The following is a 17,817-nucleotide window of genomic DNA, read 5'->3' as shown; positions in this document are numbered from 1 at the left end:
GGCGATCCTCCCCCACTCTGTCCCCACTGCTCTCAACTGTGGACGGTGAGACACCTTTTACTTGAGTGCCCCTATTTTACTCCGTTACGCGCCCGTCTACAGCTTTCGCCTGATATATGTTCCATTTTAGCAGATGACACGTTCTCAGCCAATCGTGTTCTCGAGTTTATTAGTGCCAGTGAGATGACGTCGGTCATTTGAAGCTCTTTTTGGGGCAGATAACCCCCCTTCTATAGTGGTTTTTTAAGCTTTCCTTCTGTTTTTAGTTTGTCCCATTGCTGCTGGTTTCCAGTTTGGTTTTTTTACCTTTTCCTAAATCACAGACCGGGCGCTAATGACCACAGTAGTTTTGCGCCCTAAAACCATAACAAAAAAAAAAAAATCCCTTATTCCTTTCCCTAAGAATACATTGAATAAAATATAGAGGAGAGCATCCCCTTGCTTGAGACCAGTCTCTATCTGGAACGTTTCTGACGTGACACCTCGAAAACACACTGCTGCGCTTGACCCGTCTTTATACGTCTGCACCATTCTCACTAGCTCCTCGGGCTAAAAAATGGTTCAAATGGCTATAAGCACTATGGGACTTAACATCTAAGATCATCAGTCCCCTAGACTTAGAGCTTCTTAAACCTAACTAACCGAAGGACATCACACACATCCATGCCCGAGGCAAGATTCGAACCTGCGACCGTAGCAGCAGCGCGGTTTCGGACTGAAGCGCCTAGAACCGCTCTTCCACAGCGGTCGGCGCTTCTCAGGGATTCTAAAGTCAGACAGAGCATTGTATAGGCTATTCCTGCGGATGCTATCATACCAATTTGGAAATCGACCAACAGACTGTAGATTTCATATTCTGTGAGTACCCGTATTATTTTGTCCAACTCTTGTAGCTCGTATGAGCCATCTTGTCAAGGTATGACACTGTTTTGTTGTATTATTCTAATGTTCCTGCAGAATAATTAGAATAACATCCATTAGTAATTGGACATAATTAAATATGAAGTGACGTAAGTGGTAAATTCCAAATCACGCGGGGACAACGCCAGGAGGAGCGGGAGTACGGCAGGGAGTCGGCGCGCAGCGGCGCGGCGTCGGTGGTCCGTGGTGCGCCTGCGCGCACGCCCCTGTCGCCATTGTGCTGTGACGAGAGAACGCCATGGCACACCCTTTTCCCAAGCCGGAGCGCGGGCGCGGTGCGTGTGACCGGCCTTGTTTTGCAGTCTCATTTAAATGCTTTAATCCTATTTTACACGCACCGTTTGTCGTTTCCCATGCCGCCTGAAAGAGACTAGCGCTAGTTTGTATACGTGGGCGTCACCTGACTTTGGATGCCTCAGCGTATTCTCGTAAATTGGAGGATGTGTGAATTAGGAACGCCATTCTACTCGTGAAAATGTAACATCCGCCCTCTCTCACAGAAGTAATTAACGCACTGAGTCGACGAAGAACGTAGTGCTTTATGTGTTTACTGTATGAGTTGCCGATTCGTAGGGTTGACCGTGGCTGGTGTCAGTTGGAGCGGGACGGCTGAATACACTGGGAGGCCGTGTTACCAGCCTGCTGTCGTCCGACCGACACTTGAGTTGTTCATTAGTTTAGAGAGAGAGTGAGAGAGAGAGATTTAAAAATCTAATGCGCATAATATGCTCGGAGTCTCTTGACAAAATTTCATTGTGAAATATACTTTGCCTTTGCATCTGGCTTGCAAGTTACTAAAAAGTAAATACATGGTGGGGCAGATGCATTTTCATACCACTCAAGACCTTTTTATTGACGAAGTACAGTTCCTACTGTACGGAATATCTTAACTTTACGATTGCAGGCACTTGGAAATAGCATACCATAAATCATACAGAGTGAAAAGTATTTAAACCGACAAACTCTGGGAGGTTGTAGGGGACATATAAACAAATATTTTTCCCTAATGTCATTTTTTCCTATGAGGTTTATTTAAACCGGTGGAGGCCGTATTACGATCTTCAGTTGTTAGAGGGCGTATTACGCTCTTCAGTTGTACGCAACTGCTGTCCACCAGTGTAGTAGTGCATTGTCTCTGTTTACTAATGGAGCGATACACCTGGAGTGAGTACATTGATATGGTTGGTGCGTACTGCGTAGCGTACCACAACGGACGAGCTGCACAGCAGGTTTACCAACTACCCGCTCCGTACAAGACAACGCATGTGGTTCCCACATGACGGGGCGCCGGCACTTTTCAGTCGTCGTGTCCCTCGATTCCTGCCTGGATCGACTGTTGCCAGAAACGTGGATTGGCAGAGGTGGTCCTGTACCATGGCCTGCTAGATCTCCAGATATGCCGCCTATGGATTTTTTGTGTGGGGAGAGATGCGCAACCTTGTTTACGCAATTCCTGTTGCATCAGAAGAGGATCTGGTTGCCCGGATAGTAGCAGGAGCAGGAACAATTCAGGATACTCCTTGGGTTTTTGCCCGTGTCAGAACATGATCCGACGGTGTAACCTTTGTTTACGTGTCAATGGAGGCATATTTTAAAATGTAGGGTAATTGAAATTTGGTTGTGTTAATGTGTTGCTCTTGGTCATAAAAAAATGGAAAAGTGTTTGTTGGTTTAATTAATTTGCCGCCAGAGAAATCTTCCTCTACCGGTTTAACTACTCCTCATACGAAAAAATGACATAGGGAAAAATAATTGTTTTGATGTCCCCTACAACCTCCCAGAGTTTGTCGGTTTAAATACTTTTCACCCTGTATATTGGCTGATGATCCTGTACGTAAAGCATCAATTGGTCAAACTGAAATGACGACGGTTTTGTTCAATACACGAAAAGATTCTCGTGTTTTCGATGATCATGGCAGTAACTTTTTAACGTAAGTCGCTCACTGCATCAAATAGTCCAGCCATAATTGACCATTATGATGTAATCAGCACAGTCATGTTTCTAGGATGTATGTAAGCTGAATATACGTTATACATATTTCATTAAAGTCTGCTGCTTTTTTACTCCTTAAGAATTTTGTCCTAATATATATTTAACTGTAAATAACATTGTAATGAAGTTTATTCATTGAAAAAAAGGTGTTTTCATATTTGTTATCTGTTTCAGGCCACAGCAGCTGAAGTCAACAGTTTCCGAGTATGACAGCGGGTTACCAGCCATCAAAAAGCGACGTAAATCTGGAATAAAATAAACGATCGATGAACAGAAAAGAAAAGAAAGAAAAAAAGTGTGAAACATTCCTGAACCACGTGAGCAGTTGCTGTCAGTGCTCAAATCTCGGTACATAAATGAGAAAGAAAAATTGCTCACGTGCTTTGAGGCACATCTAATGAAACTTTATTCTCCTACCACTATGCAGTAGTGCACTGCAGATCTTTACCGTAGTTACACTCATAGTCGCAAACACATTTTTTAAGATAATTCATTCTAGAGCACTTTCCCATAATCCATGACGTCCGCCGAGGTTCTTTCCTGTAAAAGGAAACGTACACGCAGAGTTTTCATATTTCATTAGTATGTTGTGTTTGAGGGGCCAAAATTATGTAACCGTGATAATTGCGTAAGCATAAACGCACCCTCCCGGATAGCCGTGCGTCTTGCAGTGCCGCTTCCGGGACGGAAAGGTGCGCCGACCACGGATCTAATCTGCCCGGCGGATTGGCGACGAGCGTCGGTGTGGTTTTTAGGCGGTTTCCCACATCTCACCAGGTAAATACTGGGCAGGTACCCAGGTCCCGCCTCAGTTACATGGTTCGCAAACATTTAGAAAAACACTCGCACTCCTTCGTATACATAACGCTGCACGCAGACGCGATACATATATTCCCTCTCAGAGGGATAACAGGGTGTCGACAGGAACGGTATCTTGCCACCCTGTAAATTAACCATACCAAATCCATAGTAAGCATTCAGACTCTGTTTAGGTGCGGGACAAAGACCGAGAAAGACAAGAAAAAGAAAAATTTCTTAAGTATAAACGTGTTGGTATAATTACTCTTTTTAAAAACTAGTGTAACTATTTAATGTCTTCGCAGAAAGTGGGGTTCGGAGGCTTGACTGCTCTGTAAAGTAGGATAGATGTTGATCTGTGGCATCTCTGCAGAAAGAGCACAAGTGTTACGGGGCACACCGTTCATCGTAAAATGTTGAACATGCAGCTCTGTAGCAGACCATCCCTACGGGTTCACACGTTGACTCAACGACGTCGTCAATTGCGATTGCAATGAGCAGGGTTCCATCGGGATTCGACCGTCGATCAATGCAAATGTATCGGCTGTTCGAGGGAATCACATTTTTGCGACACTAGCTCGATGGTTGTCTCCACAAACGCCCTCATCGAGGTGAACGGCGGCTCTAAACGTGCAGTGCGTCACGGGCGCAGGCTGGTGGGAGCAGTATTATGCTGTGGGAAACATTCTCCTGTGCGTTCGTAGCACCTACGGTAGTAATCGACCACCTGCATCCCTTCACGCTCGATCCTTTATCATGACACTGTGTGGTCAGACAATAGTGTACACCGTCTCATCCCAATTTTCAAAAATCCGTTGCTTCTAAGCATCAAGAGTAAAATTGTTTATTTTAATGTGCAGTTGTTTTGTGCAGGATCCTACTCACCAGAATACTGACTATTTGTAGATACTCCTTCAAGAGCCCCCTCGGCACAGCATTTGGTAGGCGGGTAAGGTTCTCCTCCTACACAAAATCATAGTTAAATAGGTGGATGTCGTGCTTATGTAAACAGACGTAGGCTACGCTTACGTCCCACCGTGATGGAAGGATGCACTACCCGGAAGGGGTAGTGGCGTCGGAGACAACAGTTTTATTTTTCGAAGATACACATATCCATATCGATGAGCAATTTTTTTAAATGAATTTCAGTAATCGTGGGATCTCGGAAGCAATAAAAGATTATAAAGTTGTACAGTCATACCTTAACACAGTAATAAAGAAAATAAAACATGATTCCTTAACCTAGTCTCCAAAATGTTCTTCCTGCTAAAATGTTGTTCAGTGAAGCGTAAATTTCCACTTAACGACTAGTAAATAGGATACATATACAAAAATTATAAAAGGATAGCATAGAGGATATATCAGTAGTCACTATACAAACCTAATAACATGCAGAAACAAAAGCACAGTAAAATGGAAAAGTAGTAGTGTTTGGAAGTTCTTTAGAAACCAGGCCGACAAATGTCCTCTAGCAGAGTAGTTTCAAATACTGCAACCTTTAACGATCGATGATTTTCGCTTGGTTCTCAGCACTGCTGTTGGAAGTGTTATGAACTGCTTCAAAGAGAGGAGAAACTGAACGCTCAGGAGACATTGCTCAAACTGGAGAACTATTCAAGTTATAACTGAGGAATTTTACAAGCAATTATCCGACTGATTTGTCACCGAATCATTTGTTTCAGAATATTGGTATAGGAAAGGGAATCATTTGTATAGGGACAGTTGCAAGTGTCTACCGTCGAAAATTGATAACACATCAATATTTGGAGGCATTTAAGCATAATGTAATAGTAGTCCGAGAGGCCGGTTGGTGAGTTCGAGTAACGACCTCACATGTGGGCTGTGCAGTAAGCATTGTGGAGTACAATATTGTGTGAACTGGTGTAGGCCATATGCGATGTAGCCATGGCTCTGACCGAAAAGTTGAATTACCGATCTTACACTCAGTGATATTCGCGGAATGGTAGCAACTGCTGGCAGAAAGACTAAATCCTACTTGCATCGATGACCTCTGTACTCCAGTCTGTGTCGTGCAAGGATATTATCTGTTGGCGTCTAATGACGAGGTACTTCACTCGCGGCAAATACATTGCCATCCGGTGTGAATCGAAATCATTGAAACATTAATGCCGTAGCACAGTGAAAAAGACAATGAAGAGCAACGATCAAATTCTTGTTCCACTTTTTTCAGTGGCTTCCGTAAAACATTTCAGTCGAATGCGGAAATGGTTCCTTCAAAAAGGTCACAAATGTTTCCTTCACACACATTCCTTTAACGTCTCCTGCGCCCGCCCCTCCCCCCTTCCAAAAAAAAAAAAAAAAAAGTGTCACGTATTCAATGGTGCAGAAAATATTCGAGGGTAATGAGAAAATTCCATAGCCTGGCAGTGAAACAATGTGTTTTGTTGTGGTCTTCAGTCCAAAGACTGGTTTGATGCGGCTCTCCATGCTACTCTATCCTGTGCAAGCCTCTTCATCTCCCAGTACCTGCTGCAATCTTCATCCCTCTGAATCGGCTTACTGTATTCGTCTCTTAGTCTCCATCAACGATTTTTACCCCACTCGCTTCCCTCCTGTACTAAATTGGCGATCCCTTGATGCCTCAATGTGTCCTGCCAACCGATTCCTCCTTTTAATCAGTGCCGGCCGCAGTGGCCGAGCGGTTTTAGGCGCTACAGTCTGGAACCACGCGACCGCTACGGTCGCAGGTTCGAATCCTGCCTCGGGCATGGATGTGTCTGATGTCCTTAGGTTAGTTAGGTTTAAGTAGTTCTAAGTTCTAGGGGACTTATGACCTCAGAAGTTAAGTCCCATAGTGCTCAGAACCTTTTGAACCATTTTTTTTAATCAGGTTGTACCACAGGTTTATCTTCTCCCTAATTCTATTCAGTACCTCTTCATTAGTTACGTGATCCATCCGCCTAATCTTCAGCATTCTTCTGTAGCACCACATTTCAAAAGCTTCTGTTCTCTTCGTGTCAACTATTTATCGCCCATGTTTCACTTCCATACACGGCTAAACTCCATACAAATACTTTCAGAAAGGACTTCCTGACACTTTAATCTATACTCGACGTTAACAAATGTCTCTTCAGAAATACTTTTGGGTCAAATGGCTCTCAGCACTATGGGACTTAACATCTGAGGTCATCAGTCCCGTAGACTTAGAACTACTTAAACCTAACGAGCCTAAGCACATCACACACATCCATGCCCGAGACAGAATTCGAACCTGCGACCGTAGCAGCAGCGTGGTTCCGGACTGAAGCGCCTAGAACCGCTCGGTCACACGGACCGGCCAGAAATGCTTTTCTCGCCATTGCCAGTTTACATTTTATATCCTCCCTACTTCGACCATCGTCAGTATTTTCCTTCCCAAATAGTAAAACGCATTTACTACTTTAAGTGTTTCATTTCCTAATCTAAATCCCTCAGCATCACCTAGTTTAATTCGACTACATTCCATAATCCTCAATTTTCTTTCGTGTTCGTCATATATCCTCCTTTCAAGATACTGTCCATTCCGTTCAACTGCTCTTCAAAGTCTTTTGCTGTCTATGGCAGAATTACAGTGTTATCAGCAAACCTCCAAGTTTTTATTTCTTCTCCCTGGACTTGAATTCCTACTCCAAATTTTTCTGATTTGATCCATCATAAATGGTTTTGAGAACCTTCGACTGTGAAAACAATAGGTTTGTTTATAAATAATTCTTCTGCTACCTGTCACGATTTTCTTTATTTACTTTTCACACAAACACATTTATACACATTTATAAACAAACCAAATTTTTCTTTGGTTTCCTTTACTGCTTGCTCAATATACAGATTGAATCGCATCGGGGGTAGGCTATAACCCTGTCTCACTTCCTTCTCAACCACTGCTCCCATTTCGTCCCCCTCGACTCTTATAACTGCCATCTGGGTCCTGTCCAAATTGTAAATAGATTTTCGCTCCGTATATTTTACTCTGCCACCTGTAGAATTTGAAAGAGAGCATTCCAGTCAACATTATCAATAGCTTTCTCTAAGTCTACAAATGATACAAACATAGGTTTGCCTTACCTTAACCTTTCTTGCATGAGACGTCGTAGGGTCAGTATTGCCTCACGTGTTCCTAATTTTCAACTGATCCTCCCCGAGGTCGGCCTCTACCAGTTTCTCCATTTTTCTCTAAAGGATTCGTGTTAGTATTTTGCAGCCGTGACTTATTAAAGTGATAGTTAGGTAATTTTCACGCATGTCGGCTCCTGCTTTCTTTGTAATTGGGACTATTACATTGTTCTTGAAGTCTGAGGGAATTTCGTGTCTCTCATACATGTCGTTCACCAGATGGAAGAGCTTTGTCATGGCTGGCTCTCCCAAGACTATGAGTGATTCTAACGGAATGTTGTCTAGTCCCGAGGCCGTGTTTCTTCTTAAGTCTTTCAATGCTCTGTCAAATTCTTCACGCTGTATCATATCTCCCTTCTCATCTTGCTGTACGTCCTCTTCTCTTTCCATAATATTGCCTCAAGTACATCTCACTTGTACGGACCCTCTGTATACTCGTCCCACCTTTCTGCTTTCTATTCTGTGCTTAGGACAGGTTTTCCGTCTGAGCCTTTGATATTCACACAGTTGGTTATCTTTTTCTCCAAAGGTCTCTTTAATTTTCCTGTAGGCTGTATCTATCTTACTCGTAGTGATATGTGCTTCTACATCCTTACATTCGTCCTCTAGCCATTCCTGCTTAGCAATTTTGCACTTCCTGTCAGTCGCATTTTTTAGAAGTTTGTATTCCCTTTCGCCTGCTTCATTTATTGCATTTTTATATTTTCTCTTTTCAGCGATTAAATTCAATATCCCTTGTGTTACCGAAGGATTTCTTCTAGTCCTCGTCTTTTTACCTACTTGATCCTCTGCTGCCTTCACTATTTCACCTCTCAAAGCTATCCATAGTTCATGTACTGTATTCCTTTCCTCTGTTGGCATTTCATTGTAGTACACACATCACGACTATTTTAAATATCCATATAAACAAGGCTCTTCAGATCAAGTTACCACTAAAATTACTCGACTGTGTAACTTACATCATCATAACAATAACTGAATGTCACTGATATCGACGCCATCTCTGTTAGATGAGAAACTTGCATTGAATGCAGTAATCGTAACAAAAGGTTTTAGGACTGCACAAGTTTCTCAGTGGGTGTTCCTGACAGTACTTCAGTGATCTGACACTGCAGGTTTAGCGTCAACATCCGAGACATGCTCTTCATTACTGTTAGCGACTGTGTCTGGGGTTTTGGCATGGACCAGCATTAGCTATTCATCTAGATGATTCGTCTTGTTATCGTTTGGTGCTGTGGTTGGCTTTTGACACAGTACCAAAGTTATGTGCATTCATTTTCTATTATTTGTACAGAAGGCCGTCGAATGTGCGTTCACATATAGCTGTTATCGCAGAGACGACTGCGGAAGACAGTGCCGAGCCGTTTCCTATGTTATCGACATAATTACCACCAATCGAGAAAGGCTTGAGACAGCTTGCACGTCGTCTCTGCCAGTATCTGTGAGTTGCCGTAAAGCTTCAAAAATTCCGTTGCCACTTGGAGGAGACAAAGTGGAATACGGTCTTCTATGCTTATTGCCTCGTGTTTACAAAGTTTTCTGTATTTTGTACGTTTTTTAATTAAAACTGAATCTAAACTTCGTCCATAGGTCCTAGCTGGCCGATCGGTACCGGCTGTCTCCATGTTATCCTCCACCAGTAGTGTCATTGGATGCGGTATGGTAGGGCGGGGGGGTCAGAACATCGCTCTCCCGACCATTCTCTGTTTTCGTGACGTGGAGCTGCTACTCATTCGGCATGACAAGGCTGATTGCACTCTGTTCCAGTCCTCTTACCAAGGAAAAATCCCTGACACTACCGGCAATCGAACTCGGGTCCTCTTTATGGCAGACAGCCGCGCTAACTACTACTAAGTGTTCCAAAACCCGCCTTCAGTGTTTTAGTTTTTATGTAACAGTGTATTTTCAAAATTAGCAAAACAAAAACCAAAAGGAACTGCAGACAAGTGACAGTGTTACTGTGAAAATAGCGAAGAATCGATGTTAACGGCCTAACAAGCATTGCAGAATTTTCCTTGGTTTTGATTACTGATGTTTTATTTTTCGTTAGTTATTTTCAATTTCCTTTGTTGTTATTTGGTCCACAAAGGAATCTACAAATCAATGTATAGTTGTATGACAGCACACTTTATGGCGTTATCTACCTTATTTTGCAATCGTCCAACGTATGTCTTTAGGGCTCAAAAATATATATACGGCAACAGTGAATGATTTATGGCTAAGCAAAAGACAGTACATTGATGAAAATTGCTTAATACCATGGCCAGTGCTTAAAAATATGTTCCAAATTACTATAAATTTGTTGTAAATCAGCAGTGTTGTGGTTCAGAATAAGTTTTACGGGTTCTTCATGTAAGACAATTTGACGGCTGGTTTGCACTCATCCAAATGGTCACTACCGTAGAAGATTAATGCAGTTTTAATATTTGGTAGGCTATAACTGAGGAAGACGGTGTTAGGTTCACGTCATCTACTTAAGCGAATAGAGTGCACCTTCATACGAAAAATATTCCTATATCGGTGAATGAGAAAATATGTGATGAAGACCATTTGAGCATAAGTGCTTTGTGTGCGCGAGTGTCCTTGTTGATAGACTATACCGGCATAATACAGAATTGACACACTGTTTGCTGCGATTTGACCGCCCTCCTTTGCGGCTCACTGTGGGATAGGACAATAGCATATTCTGCTATCACTAGGGGGCTTGGTGAAATGAGATTACACGAACTGTTTTACAGATATTACCACTTATGAAAGCGCACCAGTCGACAATCATTTCTTGGTCGATCTGAGCCCTCATTACGGCCTTGTCGCAGTGGATACGCCGGTTCACGTGGGATCACCGGAGTTAAGCGCTGTTGGGCGTGGTCGGCACTTGGATGGGTGACCATCCAGGCCGCTATGCGCTGTTGCCATTTTTCGGGGTGCACTCAGCCTCGTGATGCCAATTGAGGAGCTACTCGACCGAATAGTTGCGGCCTCGGTCAAGAATACCATCATAACGAACGAGAGAGCGGTGTGCTGACCGAACGTCCCTCCTATCCGCATCCTCCAGTGAGGATGAAACGGCGGTCGGATGGTCCCGTAGGCCACTCGTGACCTGACGACGGAGTGCTTTTTTTTTTTTTTTATCTGAGCCGTCATTTCCGTACTGCAAGGTACCCGCAAATGTTGTCACACTACCGTCACCGTTTCATTCGAGATGATAAAGCATGATACGTGAGCTACAAAACAACTTTAACAGAAATAATACTGCCGGCCGAAGTGGCCGCGCGGTTCTGGCGCTGCAGTCTGGAACCGCGAGACCACTAAGGTCGCAGCTTCGAATCCTGCCTCGGGCATGGATGTGTGTGATGTCCTTAGGTTAGTTAGGTTTAACTAGTTCTAAGTTCTAGGGGACTAATGACCTCAGCAGTTGAGTCCCATAGTGCTCAGAGCCATTTGAACCATTTAGCCAGAAATAATACTGACACTGAAAGGAGAGTGCAACTGCCAAACACTATGGGACTACGCGAACTAAACCGTCGGCGTACACAGCTTTTAGCTCACGAATGCAGAAAATTAAGACTGAAAATTTTCGTGGGCTTTGAAAAATATCGCTGACGTAGAACAGTCGATCCTCGAATCTTCACTTGCCGTTGACAGCAATGTCACTGCAGAAACTGTGTGTGTGTGTGCGTGTGTGTGTGTGTGTGTGTGTGTGTGTGTGTGTGTGTGTGTGTGTGTGTGTGAGAGAGAGAGAGAGAGAGAGAGAGAGAGAGAGAGAGAGTGGGGAGGTGGGCAGGGGGGTGGGGGGCGGGGCAGCAAGCAAGCAAGTCAGTCTTGACATGATATTAGAAAAGCCGCGCAGATACCGGGTGAACGTTATGACGATGAATATGCGCAAATCCTAAAAAGGGAAACTGATTTATCTCTTAGCACGCCATTGCTGCCATGTAGGGCGCAAGTCACCCCAGTCAAAGATATCGACAGCAGAGGAATATTCGAAACGATTGCTTTCAATAATAAGAGTGCACTTGGAAGTGATCAGGTCAACAGGGCCGGCCTGGGTGGCCGACCGGTTCTAGGTGCTACAGTCTGGAACCGCGTGACCGCTACCGTCGCAGGTCCGAATCCTGCCTCGGGCATAGATGTGTGTGATGTCCTTAGGTTAGTTAGGTGTAAGTAGTTCTGAGTTCTAGGGGACTGATGACCTCAGAAGTTAAGTCCCATAGTGCTCAGAGCCACTTGAACCACTTGAAGGTCAACAGGAAACGTCTCTGAAACACAAAAGGGATCGTTTCTCCTCTGTCTGTAGATGCTCTTGAACATCGTACTCAAACCTGGAACGGAGTTCGACCACTGAAATCTCGCTCGAATAGTAATACCGACGCCGAAAAGGTTAATAACGCTGCTATATCTGATTGAGTCAATAAACAACAACGGATCAATGAATACGGCGAGAAAACAATAATTTTTCCCAAGGACTGAGCCGGCTTCCGCCTAGGACAATCAGCAGCGGACCCAGCATTATGCACTGGCAGCAGAAAATCACGCCATCGGGAACGGCCGAGTATCCTAGGTATTACAATGGCCAATATCATGTCATGAAAGCCACAATTAACTGACAACGTAGCAAATGCCCAAGAAACAATAAATTCAGAAAAACTTCTAAATCGCATGTTGAAGCAGCCTATCATACAACAAGAATGGCACAAAACTTTCCTTCGGTCAGTCCTCTGGATTTGAACTGTCGATTATAACCAAAACCAGCTGAGAGAATAATAGCTAGTGCGGGAGGAAACCTAACACTAGCTGCAGAACTTCATTGACAAACAAACAGGAAAGCAGAGCACGATCATACGAAACAACTGTTAGGTAGCGACTATTGCAGGATTGAACTCCAGGATAGTAGCTATAGAACCACAAGTATAAGTACATAGTAGATGACGCAGACTAATAAGGTAAGGAATGAGGAGGTTTTCCGCAGAATCAGCGAGAAAAAATATGCGGGAAACACTGACAGGAAGGAGGGACAGGATGAGAAGACATCTGTTAAGACACCAGGGAAAACTTACATGGTGTTAGAGGGAGCTGTAGAGGAATTGACCACGAAATTACCTCAAGGGAAAGGATAAATTTTTTTTACAGAAACATCAGTGGTATGAGCGTGTACAGTATGACACGCCAATTGAAACATTCCTTGAGAACATAATTATCGATTTTCTTTTACGTGAAAAGAAATTTCGTTTTACTACGCTAAAAACCATGGCTGTTGGATGACTGACGAAGTTCTCCACGAGTCTGTAAGTGTTAGAAAAATTTGTTGGCATTGGCATCTCAATTTTAAACGATGATCACAAACACTTGGACTGCCCCTGAATGGTTAGCAGCTGTTGATTGGAATCACCGATATTTGTAAGTAATCTGGCACTATGATGAATGGTTAATCCAAACCAAGTCACCTGAAAGTGAGACCTGCAGATGACTTAGCCACGGATATGCAGTAGAAATTTTGTGTTAAAAAGCTACATTGCAGAGCCTTGCGTAACGCTGTTCGGTCATAGGCTGCGACTAGAAATGTGCATGCACAGAAATGAGGGAGGACCTCCCTAACGTCCAAATTCACCAAAAGTATCGAGAAGATGAAACCATACAGCACTATGAAATCTCTCGTGGAATAATTTTGTTGGGTAACTCTTCACATAGAAGTAAAGCATTGACTGCAAAAATGTGAGCAGTGAGAATGATACACTCCTGGAAATTGAAATAAGAACACCGTGAATTCATTGTCCCAGGAAGGGGAAACTTTATTGACACATTCCTGGGGTCAGATACATCACATGATCACACTGACAGAACCACAGGCACATAGACACAGGCAACAGAGCATGCACAATGTCGGCACTAGTACAGTGTATATCCACCTTTCGCAGCAATGCAGGCTGCTATTCTCCCATGGAGACGATCGTAGAGATGCTGGATGTAGTCCTGTGGAACGGCTTGCCATGCCATTTGCACCTGGCGCCTCAGTTGGACCAGCGTTCGTGCTGGACGTGCAGACCGCGTGAGACGACGCTTCATCCAGTCCCAAACATAATCAATGGGGGACAGATCCGGAGATCTTGCTGGCCAGGGTAGTTGACTTACTCCTTCTAGAGCACGTTGGGTTCCACGGGATACATGTGGACGTGCATTGTCCTGTTGGAACAGCAAGTTCCCTTGCCGGTCTAGGAATGGTAGAACGATGGGTTCGATGACGGTTTGGATGTACCGTGCACTATTCAGTGTCCCCTCGACGATCACCAGTGGTGTACGGCCAGTGTAGGAGATCGCTCCCCACACCATGATGGCGGGTGTTGGCCCTGTGTGCCTCGGTCGTATGCAGTCCTGATTGTGGCGCTCACCTGCACGGCGCCAAACACGCATACGACCATCATTGGCACCAAGGCAGAAGCGACTCTCATCGCTGAAGACGACACGTCTCCATTCGTCCCTCCATTCACGCCTGTCGCGACACCACTGGAGGCGGGCTGCACGATGTTGGGGCGTGAGCGGAAGACGGCCTAACGGTGTGCGGGACCGTAGCCCAGCTTCATGGAGACGGTTGCGAATGGTCCTCGCCGATACCCCAGGAGCAACAGTGTCCCTAATTTGCTGGGAAGTGGCGGTGCGGTCCCCTACGGCACTGCGTAGGATCCTACGGTCTTGGCGTGCATCCGTGCGTCGCTGCGGTCCGGTCCCAGGTCGACGGGCACGTGCACCTTCCGCCGACCACTGGCGACAACATCGATGTACTGTGGAGACCTCACGCCCCACGTGTTGAGCAATTCGGCGGTACGTCCACCCGGCCTCCCGCATGCCCACTATACGCCCTCGCTCAAAGTCCGTCAACTGCACATACGGTTCACGTCCACGCTGTCGCGGCATGCTACCAGTGTTAAAGACTGCGATGGAGCTCCGTATGCCACGGCAAACTGGCTGACACTGACGGCGGCGGTGCACAAATGCTGCGCAGCTAGCGCCATTCGACGGCCAACACCGCGGTTCCTGGTGTGTCCGCTGTGCCGTGCGTGTGATCATTGCTTGTACAGCCCTCTCGCAGTGTCCGGAGCAAGTATGGTGGGTCTGACACACCGGTGTCAATGTGTTCTTTTTTCCATTTCCAGGAGTGTATGTGATGCTCAGCTGCGGTCGTCATGGAGGCACCGCTTAAAGGAGTTCAGGATTGTAACTGCACCATCACAATAAATGTATTCAATAATCAAATTCCTCGTAAATAATACGCCACAGCTTGAGGAGAACAGTAATGTTCATATCTACAACACCAGAGGAAAAAATGATATTTATTACCCATTGCTAACTAAAGCTCTCAGTGGCTCAGAACGAAGCTCAATATGTAGCAGCAAAATATTTTTATCATGTGCTCAATAACAAAGTGTCTGATATGTAGCAAAAAAGTTTTAATTCTAACCTAAAATTATTTCGTTTGACCAACTCCTGTTCCATGGACTAATTCTTATTTAACCTTGTTGTGCAGTTGTCCACTGTGTCGACTGCAGTTAATGTCGTTTCGTTGGTGTTTTTAATCAGTCCTAAGGCTGCAAATGCACATAGTCCACTCTAGTGAATACTCTCTATTGCTGTTGTACCCTGTGTGCATTTTCAGTCTAAGGGCTGATTAAAAGCGGCAAAGAAGCGACATTAACAGGTGTCAACTGCAGTGGTCAACGGCAACGCAGCATTAAAAACTGATAACTTATGAGAAAAATATGGTTCTTAATTGTAATTGCAGGTGTAGGAATAAAAATATACAGGGTGTTACAAAAAGGTACGGCCAAACTTTCAGGAAACATTCCTCACACACAAATAAAGAAAAGATGTTATGTGGACATGTGTCCGGAAACGCTTAATTTCCATGATAGAGCTCATTTTAGATTCTTCCACCTACGCTCAATGGAGCACGTTATCATGGTTTCATACGGGATACTCTACCTGTGCTGCTAGAACATGTGCCTTTACAAGTACGACACAACATGTGGTTCATGCACGATGGAGCTCCTGCACATTTCAGACGAAGTATTCGTACGCTTCTCAACAACAGATTCGGTGACCGATGGATTGGTAGAGGCGGACCAATTCCATGGCCTCTATGCTCTCCTGACCTCAACCCTCTTGAATTTCATTTACGGGGGCATTTGAAAGCTCTTGTCTACGCAACCCCAGTACCAAATGTAGAGACTCTTCGTGCTCGTATTGTGGACGGCTGTGATACAATACGCCAGTCTCCAGGGCTGCATCAGCGCATCAGGGATTCCATGCGACGAAGGGTGGATGCATGTATCCTCGCTAACGGAGGACATTTTGGTCATTTCTTGTAACAAAGTGTTTGAAGTCATGCTGGTACGTTCTGTTGTTGTGTGTTTCCATTCCATGATTAATGTGATTTAAAGAGAAGTAATAAAATGAGCTCTGACATGGAAAGTAAGCGTTTCCGGACACATGTCCACATAACATGTTTTCTTTCTTTGTGTGTGAGGAATGTTTCCTGAAAGTTTGGCCGTACCTTTTTGTAACACCCTGTATGTTCATTAATATTTACACTTGTCACGTATATATATCCTGTAAACTGACTGTTCCCACATCTTTCCAGGGAAAGAATCATTCAGATGATGTATGGAACCTGTAACTGACACAAGATATTCACACGAAGCAGTAAAAGCTAGTGAGGTGACAAAAATCACGGAACACCTCCCAATATCGTATCTGACCTCCTTTTGCATGGCGTAGCACAGGAACTCGATGTGGCATTGACTCAACAAGTCGTTGGAAGTCCCCTGCGGAAATATTGAGCCATACTGTCTCTATAGCCGTCTGTAACTGCGGAAGTGTTGCCAGTGCAGTTTTTTTTTTTTTTTTTTTTTTTTTTTTTCACGAACTGACCTCTCGATTATGTCCCATAGATGTTCGATGCGATTCACGTCGGGGAATCTGGTTGGCCAAACCATTTGTTCGAACTGCCCAGAAACTTCTTCAAACCAATCGTGAACAAATATGGCGTGGTGACGTCGCGCATTGTCGTCACTGAAAATTCCGTCGTTGTTTTGAAACAGAACGTCAGTGAATGGGTGCAAATGGTCCCCAAGTAGCTGAATATACAGAGGACCAGTCCATTCCATGTAAACACGGCCCACACCATTATGGAGCCAGCAGCAGCTTGCGCAATGCCTCACTGACAAATTGTGTCCATGGCTTCGTACGGTCTGGGCGACACACTAATGCTACCGTCAGCTCTTACCAACTGAAATCGGGACCTATTTCACCGGGCCATGGTTTTCCAGTCCTATAGGGTCCATCCGATATGGTCACGAGCCAAGGAGAGTCGTTGCAGACGATGTCTTGCTATTAGTAAAGGCACTCAGCTCGGTCGTCTGTTGCTATAGCCCATTAACGTCAACTTTCGACGCAATGTCCTAACCGATACGTTCGTCGTACGTCCCACATCGATTTCCGCGGTTATTTCACACAGTGTTGCTTGTCTGATAACACTAACAACTATGCGCAAACGCCATTGCTTTCGATCGTAAAGTGAAGGCCGTCGGCCACAGCGTTGTGTGTGGTGAGAGGTAATGCTTGAAATGTGGTATTCTCTGCGCTCTCTTGACCCTGTGGATCTCGGAATATTGAATCCCCTAATGATTTCCGAAGTGGAATGTCCCATGCATCTAGATGCAACTGCCATTCCACGTTCAATGTGTGTTAATTGCGCCCATAATCACGTCGGAAACCATTTCACATGAATCACCTGAATACAAACGATAGCTCCGCCAATGCACTGTCGATTTGTAGCTTGTGTACGCGATACTACCACCATCTGTAGATGTGCATAATGCTATCCCATGACTTTTGTCACTTCCAGCACGCATTGAAATCGCAAGCAGGCATAGGGACAGTTTTCATTATTGTATGTTGGACACTGATACACACATTATCAATAAAGAAATGAGACGTTCACT

At 44.6% G+C, this 17,817-nt stretch overlaps 1 protein-coding gene across 1 annotated transcript in view; it reads left to right on the top strand.

Moving 5' to 3' along the window:
• The window catches only part of LOC126470638 (probable ATP-dependent RNA helicase DDX31), a 264,850-nt gene extending 259,893 nt beyond the window's left edge, over nt 1–4,957 (top strand). Inside the window, exon 12 of the mRNA XM_050098619.1 lies at nt 3,089–4,957. Coding sequence (XP_049954576.1) covers nt 3,089–3,173 — 85 coding nt within the window. The 3' untranslated portion in view covers nt 3,174–4,957. The remainder of the gene's footprint in view (nt 1–3,088) is intronic.
• Nucleotides 4,958–17,817: the final 12,860 nt, after the last annotated feature.

Source organism: Schistocerca serialis, chromosome 3, assembly GCF_023864345.2.
Source record: "Schistocerca serialis cubense isolate TAMUIC-IGC-003099 chromosome 3, iqSchSeri2.2, whole genome shotgun sequence".
Classification (NCBI taxonomy): Eukaryota; Metazoa; Arthropoda; class Insecta; order Orthoptera; family Acrididae; genus Schistocerca; species Schistocerca serialis.
The sequence above is the reverse complement of the archived record's forward strand: the minus strand, read 5'-3'. Positions and strand labels throughout refer to the sequence as shown.